This window comes from Anopheles marshallii, chromosome 3 (genome assembly GCF_943734725.1).
Source record: "Anopheles marshallii chromosome 3, idAnoMarsDA_429_01, whole genome shotgun sequence".
NCBI lineage: Eukaryota > Metazoa > Arthropoda > Insecta > Diptera > Culicidae > Anopheles > Anopheles marshallii.
Window position 1 is genome coordinate 35383945 of NC_071327.1, and position 14387 is coordinate 35398331.

The following is a 14387-nucleotide window of genomic DNA, read 5'->3' on the forward strand; positions in this document are numbered from 1 at the left end:
ATAACTTTTCATTAAGCTAACTTTACGTTCCGGTGACGTACCCAAGCCGAAAGTGAGAGTGACGATGAAACCATAATGGAAAACTAATTATAAGTAATTCGCATAATTAAAACCGCCAAAAAGACCAAAAAGAACTAAAGCTCTTTGGCGAGCAATGACAACCACGTCCAATACAGTAGCAAAGAATAAAGGAGCGTGGTTTATCACGTGTAGTAGGCTCTGAATCCTTTGCTTGGACCGTACTAGGAGGACAAAACTGTTTACGTCGTATTTTCAAGCGTTAGTGCTGCTTGCACCAGAACACTCGCAGAATGGCATCTATCCAACGGTAGACAGTTGTAAACCGCAACGGAAAAATTAGTAACATATTTCCCGCATTTTCTCCGCGTCCCAGCTGCATTGTTGATGTTGCAAAAAGATTTTCCTTCGCAGCCGAACCCATGCCGCTGGAAATGTGCCACAAAAAGTTGCGTCTTGTTGAGAACGGTCGAAGAAATTAGTCAAGCGGTTTAAGCATCCTTCTCAGCGGGTTTTTGTGGAAGATTGCGCGTTATTTGGAGAAAAGCCTCAAATGGAGGAGTTTATTGTATTACAGGCAAGAAATATGGTCTGACGCATCGCCATCGTCGAGGTATGTGGGCAAAAGTAAGCAAGAAGTAAATTATTTCTACCTCAATAAACTTTTCGTTCCACAATAGCATCCGGATGCACCATGCGGACGAGTACTAAGATTAAGTAATAAAAGTCGCTTTGCAATGCGTTTATGCTTTCATAACGCGGGTATGGTTTAATTAAAACTTGAGCTGAACACCTGCAGAAAATCCTTGGAAAAGTGAGTTCTCACTTGAGTGCTGCTGTCTTTTTTGCTGCGTTTTGCAAAAACACCCAGAGAAAGTGCCTTTCCCTTCCCAGAGAAGACGCATAAAAAATCCACAAAAGCAAGAAGCGTTTCTCGATTTCTTAATAAGCGAGAGAAATGATTCTTAATCAGCGTAGAACCATGCATTTTCAATAACGGATATTAAAACTGAAAAGCAATTGAAATGCAGTTAGTACTACTGACTAAGAAATTGCCATACAATGAGTCTATTGAAATGCTGCTCAATAGAAATCGCAATGGCGTTCATAATCTGGGTTTGAATGCTTTCGATTTACTGCTCTGGCCTTTGCCTCGGAAATCCTTCCTCACGATGCATTTAGGTGCTAGTAACACGGTTCTTCAAACATTTACGTCTATGTCTTTTCGGAATTTTCCTTTTCTTAATTTAGCTGCGTAGCTTGAAAAAGAATGTACTTTTTATAAACAGTTATTTGAATAACATGTAAAACACTTGACCTCCCTATTTAAAGACGAAAGAACTTACGAATCATAAATTAGAAAATAATCTTTAGTTCATCTCATATTTCTCTTCAACAGGATTTACCGCAATAATAATATGGCACACACCCTAGTAAGAGTACTTACCAGTCGTAAGCAGGTGTAGACGAATTTTTAAAGCCGCCAAATAATCATTAAACGTTTGTTTAATATGATCCAAATCAACAGCAATCGTGTCTTGCGACCAGATCTACGCCGGTGATCTATTATTCGATGCTTCACCGATAGAGCACCACGTCTTCACTGAGAAGTAAACGTTTATCCTTCTACACCACTATAGCATACAACACTGTTGAATATCTCCAACTGCCTCAAACACCTTCTGTGTCCGTACAATGAATGTTTCCTGCAAATTACCACATTTCCTTCAGCTATATTTTATTTGCATTGTCGGACTGATCGGAGTGTGGGGTCTGGAAACCGGAGATCATCGGCGGACGGACGTCAAAAATTTGCCTACAGCTTTGCCGTTTGGTGTCGAAATATGTAAAGCTACTGCCGTGGAACAATTTAAATCACCGTCATTCAACGGCAATGGCCACGGGCGATCGACTATCAATCGACATCAGTCGCATCCCTTTCGAAACCCCTTTCAAGCCGATGCAAAGTCTGGGAGGGGATACCAACGGGAACCACGAAAAACTTCGACACACTCATCCCTTTATCCGAGGAAGCGAAAGATGAGCTACATGCGGTCGATAAGTCGGAAAACAATCAAGCGGAAATGAAACTTTCCCATCATCGGCGTCAACCAGGACGTGAAGTTACGAAGGTGGATGAAGGTGACCAGAAGGCGGCTCGCATGGTCGACGACCGGCTTCCTGTAGATGATGACGTTGTTGACGCTACCAAGGACGAATACTATGACGCTGCAAGCAAAGAAGTGAACGAAGGTGTTAATTATGAGGATGGTAAAATAATCAATTCGGGTGCGTTGGACAACTTTTTTGGCGGGAAATCTACGTCCTCGTCGAATGGGGCGTCAGGTGTAGAGGATGAACATCGGAAGGGTTCGAAAAATGTGCATGATTATAAAAGGGGAAATACGGAGGGTGCTGTGGAATCGAATGCACAAGAAGAACTCGACGAGGATGACGAGGACGACGAAGAAGAGGAGGATGAGGAAGAAGATGACAGTGAAGTGTCATATGGCGAGGATGTGCTTCCACCGAGTGAAGCGTTTGGCACCTTCGGTGGAAAGGCTGATGGTGCGTCAAAGGTGGAGGAGGCGCCGTACTTCCTGGTAGAGCCCCAGAGTACTTATGTGATCCGGAGCAAGCCGGCCGTCCTGAAGTGCAAAGCAGTCAACACACTGCAGGTTAGTGAGGGGAGATGATGGAAAGTGGTTTTAATTTATGCACCACAGAAGCAATCTGAGAGGGTAGTCGTACATGAAATAGCCATGAAAGAGGTGTGTTTGATGAAATTTAGCTGACGAACATGTTTTGTCTCCTGAAAAATACCTTCTAGAACGCACATTGACAGATGATCAGTTTGTTCTTTTCAATGGTCTGTATTTAGGATAACTGTTTTCCTTTAAGGTGCATTTGAAGCTAGGAATAAGCTCAAGATATTTAGTTCATTCAATGAAGTCTTCATTATTTCTCTCTCCCAACTTCATTACTACTCCGCATAATATTGAACTCGAAAAGCACATTCTATCCGTTTGGCTTGAAAGTCCTATTACGGAAATATTTCTTGATAGTTAAACAGCAATAAATAAAACAGTTTATACCAAATGATCTTCTAGTTTGAAAGGTAGACAATCTGATGATCAGATTCAAAAAAAAATATAATGGCAAATGTGAATAGAGTAAACACACTAGAAATTTTTTGTGGACAGCGGAAGAATGCAAAATCATTAATATTTTATATTTTCTTGTCACTTCTTCTGTGATGATATGCTTGGCAGAATTGCTGAGGGATTTGAAGGAGCAAAAACCGCCAAAGAAGTGTTACTCTTGACTCGATTTAAGCCTTCGGTTTGGTAGTTTTGTTGCTGCCACTTACGGGTTACGAGCATCTTTAGCTTCATGAATATTTTATCGTGACGGCTTATAGCGACCGACCAGCGCAAAGCTGTGTTGATTCTCAAAGTGGCATGTCGAATGTGGCAAACAACAGCAGATCGGAAGTAAGATGGCACCAACGCACCCTGTTCTGGCGATTTGAATAAGAAAGGTTCGATTCCACGATTGAGAGAAAGTGTAGAAAGACGTTGCGTCCAGCATCGCTTTATAGGATTCCTAATCCTTTTAAGAGGACTATACCGACCGCCATCGCTGGACACGTTATGTTTTATTCAGCGTTCAGGATGTAGCGATAAATTTTATCAGACGGACGGACGGACGGACGGACAGCTTCGGAGCCGAGATTTTGTTTACTTCGTTTTTATGCGTGTGTTTGTACCACATGGAAATGGTTCTGTTTTGAGTATAAATGTTTTTCTCTGATACTTTTAGATTCATTTCAAGTGCAGTGGCAGTATCAAGCCTCCTCCCTCGACCGAAGAATCGCACGTAGACCCTCACAGTGGGGTTCACTTCCAGGAAGTGACGGCCACAATATCCCGCGACCTGGTGTACGAGTACTTCGGCAAGCTACCGTTCAAATGCGAATGCCACGCCTGGTCCCCTCGCGGAAAAGCCGTCAGCCAACCGGCCTCGATTATTGTTGCGTGTAAGTATTTTTGTCAGTAGTGTGAAGGAGCGGATGAGAAGCATTAAATTATACAAGGGCACTAAGAGGCTTTAAAAGTATGCATCACTTGTTGAATAGGGTGGGTGAGTCACCTCGTAAAACAGGTAAACGATTTGAAGCGAATGAGCTAGAGTGAAAGTCTTATAAAATGGTTGTAGCGCCTTAGTTAATTGCGGTACTTCTTTGAATAGGTTCTAGCTCAAGGCTCGAGTGATGGTAAATTTATAAAAGAAATGAATAATAAAGTTGTTGAAAAGTCTGATGTCTAAAGCTATAAAGCCCTAACAGCCATCATTTCCCCACGCAGATAATAACATGGAATTAAATTGCACGTTTCATCAAAATTATTTAACGATTTTTGTACATAATATTGCGATAGTGATACATAGTATAGAAAGACATACACAAAGCTTGCCAATAACTTAAAAATAATATTGTTCATCAAACAATGTTCTGTTTGTTGCTCAATGTTATTTTCCTTGTTCATATGTTGCTCTGAACGGTACGAATAATAAAATTGGCATGACTCATTGGCAGAAAGCTTGTAATTGGAACATTTCTCGTGTGTTCTTGGTTGCTCAGAATGTAATTTTAACCTTGGTGTTATTTTTCCACTACATCTAAACCCCTGTACTTGGAGGCTTTCGTGGTTTGTGGTTACAAGCATTCAAAATGTGTGGTTAATGCTTTCCGGAATTGTATTACAGGATGGGGAATCATTTTCCATCTGCTTCCGACGCGTTTTTCGTTGCTACATCTTAAACCGTCTGTAAGGTTTCATTAGTTAAGTTTGAATTTTGTAGACAGTATCAAGCAAATACTCGTTTAGAGGGTAACACTGAACAATGAAGCCAAACGATTGGAAATAAAAAGCACTCGGTGTAATACTCCTACAGCTAGCTGAAAACAAACGCAGGGGTTAAGCAGTAAGTCTTAACCATTGGAGGCTTGGAGGAGACTTCCATCAATGGAGTTCATACTAAACGAAACCAATTCCAGTGAATATACCACAACATTAGAAACTTGATACAGCGTTATTGAAAGAGTAAATGTTGTGGTTGGAATAATGTTGGTGTAAGAATTTAGAACATGTCTTATGTAGGAGTCTTAAGTACGAATCGTAAGCCAGAAAACATCAGATACAACAAACATTCTGTTAACATTATTATTGACTTTGTTTGACATTGCGTATTTGTGTTCAAACATCAGAAACTATCCCTCTGGGTTTGGTTTTACGCCTACAGAGTAATAATTTATTTTTTTCGCATCAAGTCAAGCTTGAAAGTTTAATTTCAGCTTTACGACGAATAGCCAAAATTCAATCGAATCTGCTAAATAATACCATATTTGTGTCATTCGTCTCTGTAAATCACCTACACATGGTTCAACAAATTGGTAATAAAAATTCCTCAAGACTCGAAACCTCGGGATGGTGCAGCATATGCGCTCCTTAACGAAACATGTTCCTAAAAACTTGATGATGAACTGCTTCGATTGAGTCAAATGTTGTATTCAGCAGACCACAATGTTACAACTGCTTAATTATAAAAACAAACCAACAGCACGGGAAGAAGAACCTAAGCGAGTCCATATGCTATTCGCTGTCTCAAGGGTCATAAATCATATCCGGGATGCGTAGTGAAAAGCGCATGGGCATAAAAAACAACTATTACGGTGAAGAAAGATGTGACTTCACAAGCAGGGTATCAAATGGGGGTCTGCCATGGGTCTAATTCCAAACAAATATAACACTGTCTGCGTGCGTTTACAGTGCGTTGTTCATTCCGAAAGCAGTTCACCTTTCCTGTAGGTTGTGTCTACGGAAGTCACGGAGTTCGGGAACAAACCGTCACGTTGTTTCGCTTGACGCCATGCATTTCCGACGGCGACGTTTCATTAATGGAGCGTGCGTTTGTGAGCGATAGGTGTTGTAGGGTTGAAATTGAATATTTGTTCTTTTAAATAAGACCTACTGAGCACCCGACATCATACAACTCCATCAAGCTCATGCGAATAGAAAGATATTTGAAGATACAGACAATGAGTTGGCGAAGATCAAGTCTCTCAGTGTCCTAAAGCAAGAGCGCAACAGAGTGTAACAAATTCGTGAATGCATAAAACGCCAAACACATGACACATTAATTTATGGCATGTTTTTCTTTGAGCATCTTCTACCAGCAAGAAAGAAATATTTGGCGAATCGTGGTGAAGGAGAATGAATCATCGCCAGCCTAAAAAACGAAGCATCTCGGAATGATTCACTTGTATCTGCATGTTATGAAGAACCACATACGAAAATTGAGTTTTAAGTTCATATACATTGTGTTGGATGGTTTTACCAAAATCTTTTAAAGTGTGCTTCTTCACTGTAGCTGTTTGCAATTGTTGTGGCTATTCTAGTTTTACTATTTGACTTGTGTCTTGCAGATTTGAAGAAAAACTTCGAACTACAGGAAACCAGAATTCGTGCTGAAGTTGGAGAAAAGTTGGAAATTAGGTGCGTCGCTCCAAAGGGTTATCCAAAGCCCCAGGTAACATGGTTGAAAAACAACTTCACCGTTACATCAAGTTCTCTATTGACCTTCACCACTGAAGGAAACATTGTGATAACAAGCTTAAATCTTCAGGTAAGAAATATTTAAATAATGCGACATTATTCAGAAATTCCCTTATACCTATGATTGTGTCAAGCTGGAATGATTCCCACGCAAGGGGGTGTCATATTTACTACCCGTTTGTACTGTTTGAATGTGCAAATCCGTTAATGGACATCTGTTTTGTTATTAATTTCCGATCGACCTAAAACAACACGCGTTACTGTGGGATTGTGGAAACGTTTGAAACACGATGACGGAACTATGCTGTTCGATTGGGACCAAAAAGGACATAGGAAATTATACATGCGTAGCGGAGAACATTGCTGGAAAAAGGACATCAGAATCAATCGAGCTGATCGTTTTCGGTAAAAGGAAGAACTGTTATTTGCACTTAATGCTTTTCAATTATGTATTAAACTCATGTTATCAATTACAACACCAGCAATTTTGTAAATTTTCTACCATATTTTGTTATTTCGTTGCATTCCATTTAAAGTATAACATTTGTACCTGTTTTGTTTGAAATGAAGCGGGAACGAATGGATACATATTACATTAAAATCAACGAGAATTTTCCTCGGATATGGAGCACGTCTGATGGAATTGTTCATCCTTGTTACTTGCTTGCAGTGAACGGAGGATGGAGTCAATGGAGTGGCTGGCTGGAGTGCCGTTGCCCTGGAAAACCAGCCCAAGGAAGGAAGCGTACACGTACCTGTAGTGATCCCATTCCTCTGTATGGTGGAGCACCTTGTGTAGGGCCGAACCAACAGAAAACTGCCGATTGTGTAACTTGTCCGGGTAAGATGGTGTAACAAAATCTCTTTCCTTCGGAAGTGTTAGATAAATACTATTTGCGTAGTGAAGCGAGTGATTGATTATCTTTTGGAAATGCTTATTATGATAATCAATTTTGCAATTCTTAAATGTGCCTATCATACTATTTTTCCATTCCTGTCATTTAACATATGCTAAACTACTGCTCTGCTGCTTGGGAAATGATCGACTTTCCACATCCAGAAGACACACAAATAATTACTCCTAATGGGTTTGAGGATAACGCATTTGGTGAGTAATAGAATAGACGATACCTATTTAAAACCACTATTTAAAAGGTGAACTACTGATAATAGTGCACAAGGTGCTATTATAAGGTGAACTACTATTTTCCACGTATTATCTATTTAAATGGATGACTAGTTTTGAAAATTCCAATCTATCATCTAACGATGCCAATTTGACAAATGGCGTCCAATGCATGTTTGTACAACATAATATCCATCTCAATTGTATTGAAATATAAATTGAAAAATGTATGCTTACGTCCACTTCGTACACAAAATCTGAATCTCTACACCCTTATTGCAATGGCGAAAATTGTGTATTGAACGGTGCCTAGAAGCAGTTTTGCACTCTAAAGGTTACCGTGTAAATGCAGCTACTAGTTGGATTTCAAATCCTATAGACATTCCAGGATCACCAACACTCTAAACGCTACTGATTTGAAATTTCGAGGTACTGGTCGAGGAACAGAACTGATAGTAGTCCGCGCTAAAGAATGCTGTGGTACTTCTTGCTCACCAATAGCGACTTGGTGTTGGCGTGATGAAATTCCGGTTGCTCAAGGTCCCAGGCATTCAAAGGACAAGAACCACTTTTGGAATTTGCATCACACGAATTCTTGGAGTAGTTTGAGGGCTTCTCCCGTGCTTGATGCTTATGGCGTGTTTGCAAGGACCAGCATGAGAGAGAGAGAGAGAGAGTTTGCAATCACGAACAGTAGGCATCGAACAAAGATTCTTATCGGTGAAATTGGTTTCCTTTTAGCATCTTGTCGTAAATTCGTTATTCAGGGAAGGTTTAGGGTTCATTGTTAGGCATGTCATCTAGGTATTGATTATAAAAGGATCTTGCAGGTATGCACGTTCAACTCGTCATAGCGTTGTAAAAGATGAAAAGATTGGAATCCAAACTGGTAAATTGAAAACGGACTATCTTTCAATGTTAGACAGTGCATGTGGAAGGAAAATGTGCTAATTGGTTATACTTCTTGGTCATTCTTCGACGCTTTTTTTTGCAGTACGCCGTTGGTCCGCATGGTCTGCATGGAGCTCGTGCACTAACAAATGCACCCAATCAAGGAGACGAATCTGCCGCACGCAAAATATGGACTACTACGATAAAGCACTTGTGAAGCATCATCAACAGTTGGCAGCTCTTATGGAAGATCATAACGAGCAGGAGAGCAGCGCCTACGGCTGTCTCGGGAAGGACGTTCAAACCATCGTTTGTCGTGGTGGCGAATGCAGAATTGATGACACAGGTGAGTGCGTTTCATATATTTAAGTTCTTTATATCGGCAAAATGAGTTCTTTTTTAGAGAGGCTGAGTTCTTACTTAGAAATTCTTAAAAAATGATTAGCATATGGAACGTTGAAACATTATGTATGTAAAGATTGAAAGAATTGATTGATACCAAAATATGAACAATCATTACTACTGTATTTCGTGTACTCACGATCAGTTTTAAAATCAATCATCCTCGTCAGGAAACGCGAGCCGCTTATCTCCCCGATACACTCTCTGTCTCGTGATAAGCGCTCACGCTCCTTCGCTCAATATGTTCTTACCCTATCCACATGTATTTATGAAACATTTACCTTTCGGCATATTCAAGTTGTATATTAAGATGAAAATGCTATTTAAAACTCCTTACTGAATAATGCAATAGTGAAAGAACCATGATTGCGGAAACGAAATAGGAACTACACAAATGGCTGGTACACAATTGATAATATGGGCTTATTCTCACAAATCTCTTATAACCGACGCAATGGCTTAGAGAGGGTAAATTTAAATAATGCCAATTAACAAGACATTTGAGGCATCGTGGATTCAGTGGTATTTCCGGAAGACCTTTTCCGATGCATATATCGGACAAATAAATAACGTTACGCGCGTTATGCATGTCAAGCTGTGATACAAAGATCCCACATCATGTGACGCGTTGGGAATGCGAGGATGGTAAAGTATTATTTATGAAGGGGAAATAGGCTGCATTGTGCAATATCAAGTTACAGACCATATTAAATGCCCCTGAGGGACATTGCATCGCAGTTGATGGGCGTGAAATACAGGACCCGTAGATCTCATTCCACTCTTCCATAATGGTATGATAATGATAGAGAAATTCAAATTATGTGGATATTCGCTTTGCATCATTATTCTGACAGTTTTTGCACTTTTAAAACACAAAACATATGGATGCTCACATCCTGCAGCATGCTTTTGAGTACTCCTATATTAATGCGGAACATTTGTGTATATTACCACGTTGACAGAATTAATGCAATAAATATTCAATAAGTAATAAAATTGAGAAAGTGATATTTAAATTCATAAAATTATTTAGATAGTTTGTCGAAGAAAGTCAAATCACTAAGCGTATAAAAAACAAATGCCGACGCTAGTCGCACTATCGTCGCAGTAATGTAAGAACAGAAAGAACAGGACAGCAAACTTTGTTGCATATTGACTAAAGCTCCACTCAACCAACCGTAATCATCGGTCATGAATGGAGCCAATCTGAGCCATTGCTTATTCACCAGGGAAAACGCTCTGAAAGGACGTCCCTGAGTGCGGCCTATCCCTGCCCGTGCCTGTTAGGTAGTGTTTCGGTAGTATCCCAAGTACCTTTTAGCATTATGGTGCATTGGCATCAGTCAAGTCAGAAGTACTGCGGACGCAGTTTTCAAAAGCATCAACAATAAACATAATCATTCATCTCGCTTTTCCCCCTGCACTGAGGAAAACGGAAGAGGCATACGGAATCTATATGGTTCTGGTATGGTCTCACGATGCTGGTGCGTGAATGAAGAAGGGTGAAATCTCTTCTTATTGCGGAAAATCATAATAACCGCACTGATTACTCGCCAGGGGAATATTTATCCGGCTATTATGTGATCGTTGCTGGCAGTACGAAGTAAGTGAAACAGATTTTTATACGTTTTGTTGCGTGTGTGTGACATTTCATTCAAAATCTGTAGGGATGTAGTAAAACCGATCTTTGATAATATGTGTTCAGGGAATATAATCGATAGTATTGTAATCGATGATGTTTCATTATGACACAAACTATCTATTTTTGTTGGAACTTCTTTATTGATGTATCAAATACGACATGCGGAATTGTTCTTCACAATTTCAAAAACGGCCATAATGCAGTAAACTTGATTTATTTATTAACACAGAACTGTAGTCGTCAGATAATTCAAATTTTGCCATCAGCTTTGCATAAGTTTGAAGTCAAAGTGTTTTTTTGAAACTAGAATGATTCTTCGTTGGTCTACTTGAACATTCTTCAACTTTGGACTTGTGCTTCAATAGTCGGATGTCCACTTCAAAGATGCATTCAGTAAGGACATCCATCACTTCAAAAGCAGTAAAATGCTCCTCAAGAAGCTTAAGTGGCTACTACACCTATGTTCCACATTCCTGGAAAGAACTTGAAGAGCGAAAAGTAAATCGTTGGTTCCGATGAATGAGTTTTCGTCGGTGCCAACGGTGATGGAATGCTGAAATCATTTTTCAAAGCAAGTTTTCATGCTCGACGATGGGTTTGCCTCCAAACTTCCTTTGCTCGATGACGTACTTAGTGCAATGGTATGGAGGCACAATGCAAATGGTCGTTGTATGTAGCTATTTTCGTGTAAGTATTTGTAATACGTAAAGCCACTTTAAACTGGCCATCTTGTAATCGGGCTCATTTTTCATACATTTTCCATAGTTAAGTATATCATACCGCATCATCTCATTCTCGCATCATTTAGCTAACAAGTTGCAGTTGTTTTTAGAACAGAATATTTCTGATATATTTAGGATTATTAGTCGTCTTAGAACCGAACGAAATAATACAACATTGCAAATATTCAGTAAATTTGTGCTAGTACCATAACCCTACACACGAACTAAAACATTGATAAAACTATTCGAAACATCGCTGACTTGTTGGTATTTTGTTACATTCCGTTATAGCTTCTGATTGGATCTTTTATCTCGGACTCGGGTTCATTGTGACACTCTGTTTGACATTCCTGGTGTTTTTGCTGCATATGCGACATCGGCAGAAGATACCAACATACTCCATCACACGGACGACTCCCGATCAGCACACTTACACACACGAGTTTCAAAAGAAGCTTACGCTTACCTCAAACCCGCCGGACATCAATATACGAGTCAATGGTTACGAATACTCAAATGGAAGCACCATGGAAGCCCCAAAGATACCGAGTCAGAGTGTTCCGCTACTTCTGACCAGATCCACATCTGAACATCACTACGACGAACCGCAATTCAACTCGATGTAAGTGATTTCATCAAATCGCCTGATATTTCCTCAGGAATGCGAATCTACTCTACGAGCCATATGGCATGTATTGTGCTCAATCATTATCCGTCTTGATATGTCACGGTCATTTCTCCAGGCAAGCGATTCAGACGTCAAATAAGGACGAACGGGGAACGAACGTGTACCATCAACAGAAGGCTGGGACGGGAGTGGTTCTTCAGCATCATTACCATCAGTATCACTCACTCGAACAGAGTCACCTTCAACGTCAGATAACGTCGTCACCTGCCATCCAATCTCAAAAGGGTCAGTATCGCAGCTCCGAATCTCTATCGGGGACGTCCAACACAAACACATGTAAGTGTCGTATTGCAATTGAAATGAGCTTTTTAATGTTCTCTTGTGGTTCCAAACGAAGTGTTTTTCCGAATCCGTTTCCGTGTGATATCCCCGTCCACAGTCCAATTTGACTGATTGATGAGAAACTTTGACCAGTTGTCATAATATTGATGGTTTCAATTTCCTTCTCGTCTTTGTCGCATCGTGGGGTTTCGTTACCTGAGCAGCAAACTCAACCTACGCTATCGCTACGACGGATTCCCTGGATACGTCTAGTTCGTCCGAAGCCATGTACAAATCGAACTCTGCTCGTCAGGTTGTCAATTCGGATGGGGGTTGGTTGGAGCTGGAGCATCTGCAAACATCGCTCTCGATCCCCGAGGGAGCCATCCCAACGGCGCTAAGAATAAACGTTTTTCTAGCCGTTATGTACGACTCCAAAGATATGATATTAGTCGAAAATCAGGTCACTCACATCAGTGACCCGCCATTGTGTGTGGGTCAGCCAAGAGTAATTTCTCCAAACCGCTCATCATCAAGGTTCCGCACTGCGCCGAGGATATTGCCAGCTGGAAGGTGTCCCTCTTCTATAAAGAGGAAGTGACGAACTGCTGGAAAAAGATTGCGTCATCAGAGAATGACGTTCCCAGTCCGCAGGCCTACATTCAACTTGACCAGCACAATGCGTACATCATGACGCGGAAGCTCGGCAAGTATCTGCTCGGTGGAGAAAGTCTTTCACCCGAGGTGACCGTCACCAAGCGGCTGAAGATCGTAATGTTCGGTCCTGTTCGAAAACCGGAAGCAGACTTCAATATTCGCGCCTACGTGCTTGAGGACTACCCGAGTGCTCTGGAACATTGTAGTGGAATAGAAACGCGGCTGGGGTACTTCCAGATCGGACAGAGTTCCCCGTTCCACTTCGCTAACAGTAAAGAAGCGATGACACTACGCATCAACTGTTCAGGCGGGTGGACGACGGCGACCGAGTGTTCTATCCAGAAGATCCCCTTCAATCACATCTGGAAGAATATGGCGATCTTGCACTGTGAATTCTTGTTGCACAAATTGACCGATGAGATGCCTTGTTTACGATTGGAGCTAGGTGCCGAGCAGGACAACGGTGCCAAAGTGCTTATCACGTCGGTGGCGTTCTCGTGATAGTACATTGCACGAGCTCTCCAGAAGCTGATGACCTTGTAGGAGATGTAACTCGGACATGTGCAAATGTGTCCTCATGATTCCATGGTACATGTGTGCATTCATTGAAACATTTATTATTTAACCAAAAGCCGAAAAGCAAAGCCAACCCTTATAAAAGTTACTGTTAGCTGCGCACCACGTTAGAAATTGTCGCAAGGCGAAAACAAAACCAAACCGAGGCCATTATATAGCGAATAAACCTATTCATCTTAGTACTAGAATCCCACACTCATATACAAATAGCACCACGTCACCAGTTGTTGATTAACGTATTTATCGTACTCAGTTGTAGCGATTGTTCTGAACGAACAGAAAGGTGAACATTACTCCATCGAAAAGACCCTCAAGTTAGGTTGTAGAATTTCATAAAAATGCCAAATAACCGAAGATATGGAAGAGGAGACACCATGTATGCCGTAATGTAACTATTATCACCGTTCAAATTAGATTAACGCTCTCGATTTGAGGCACCAGCAGTGCATTATTTGAGTTGTACATATTGAAATAAAAATTGTACCGAATCGCGACGATCTAGGATAAGATTCTGTTTCCCACGGTCCTCCTCGTTTCCGTAGCTCTATTGATAAAGACTGATTGTGAGGAACAATAAAAAGTTGGTATAGAAACAACTGGTTAACGCGAGTTTTCAATGCACAGCTGAAGCGTGATGAAATGTGATGAAACACATGAAAGGTAAGTAGAACGAATTTGTAATTTAGTAGAATGTTTAAGAATCCTTAATTCTGAACCCACATCGTTTGTGGTACATACACTTCTTTTATTTTGCTCCTATGTGTACAATCCACACGGCAGTCTCACT

General features: G+C 40.8%; 1 protein-coding gene across 1 annotated transcript; it reads left to right on the forward strand.

The window, feature by feature from the left end:
- Positions 1 to 1713: 1713 nt before the first annotated feature.
- Positions 1714 to 13525, forward strand: LOC128714180 (netrin receptor unc-5-like). Its single transcript, XM_053809055.1, is given in 12 exon segments — positions 1714 to 2011; positions 2014 to 2696; positions 3841 to 4057; positions 6506 to 6705; positions 6962 to 7040; positions 7306 to 7476; positions 7696 to 7743; positions 8756 to 8998; positions 11710 to 12040; positions 12162 to 12382; positions 12592 to 12845; positions 12848 to 13525. Coding segments are annotated over 12 exon segments (3423 nt in total).
- Positions 13526 to 14387: the final 862 nt, after the last annotated feature.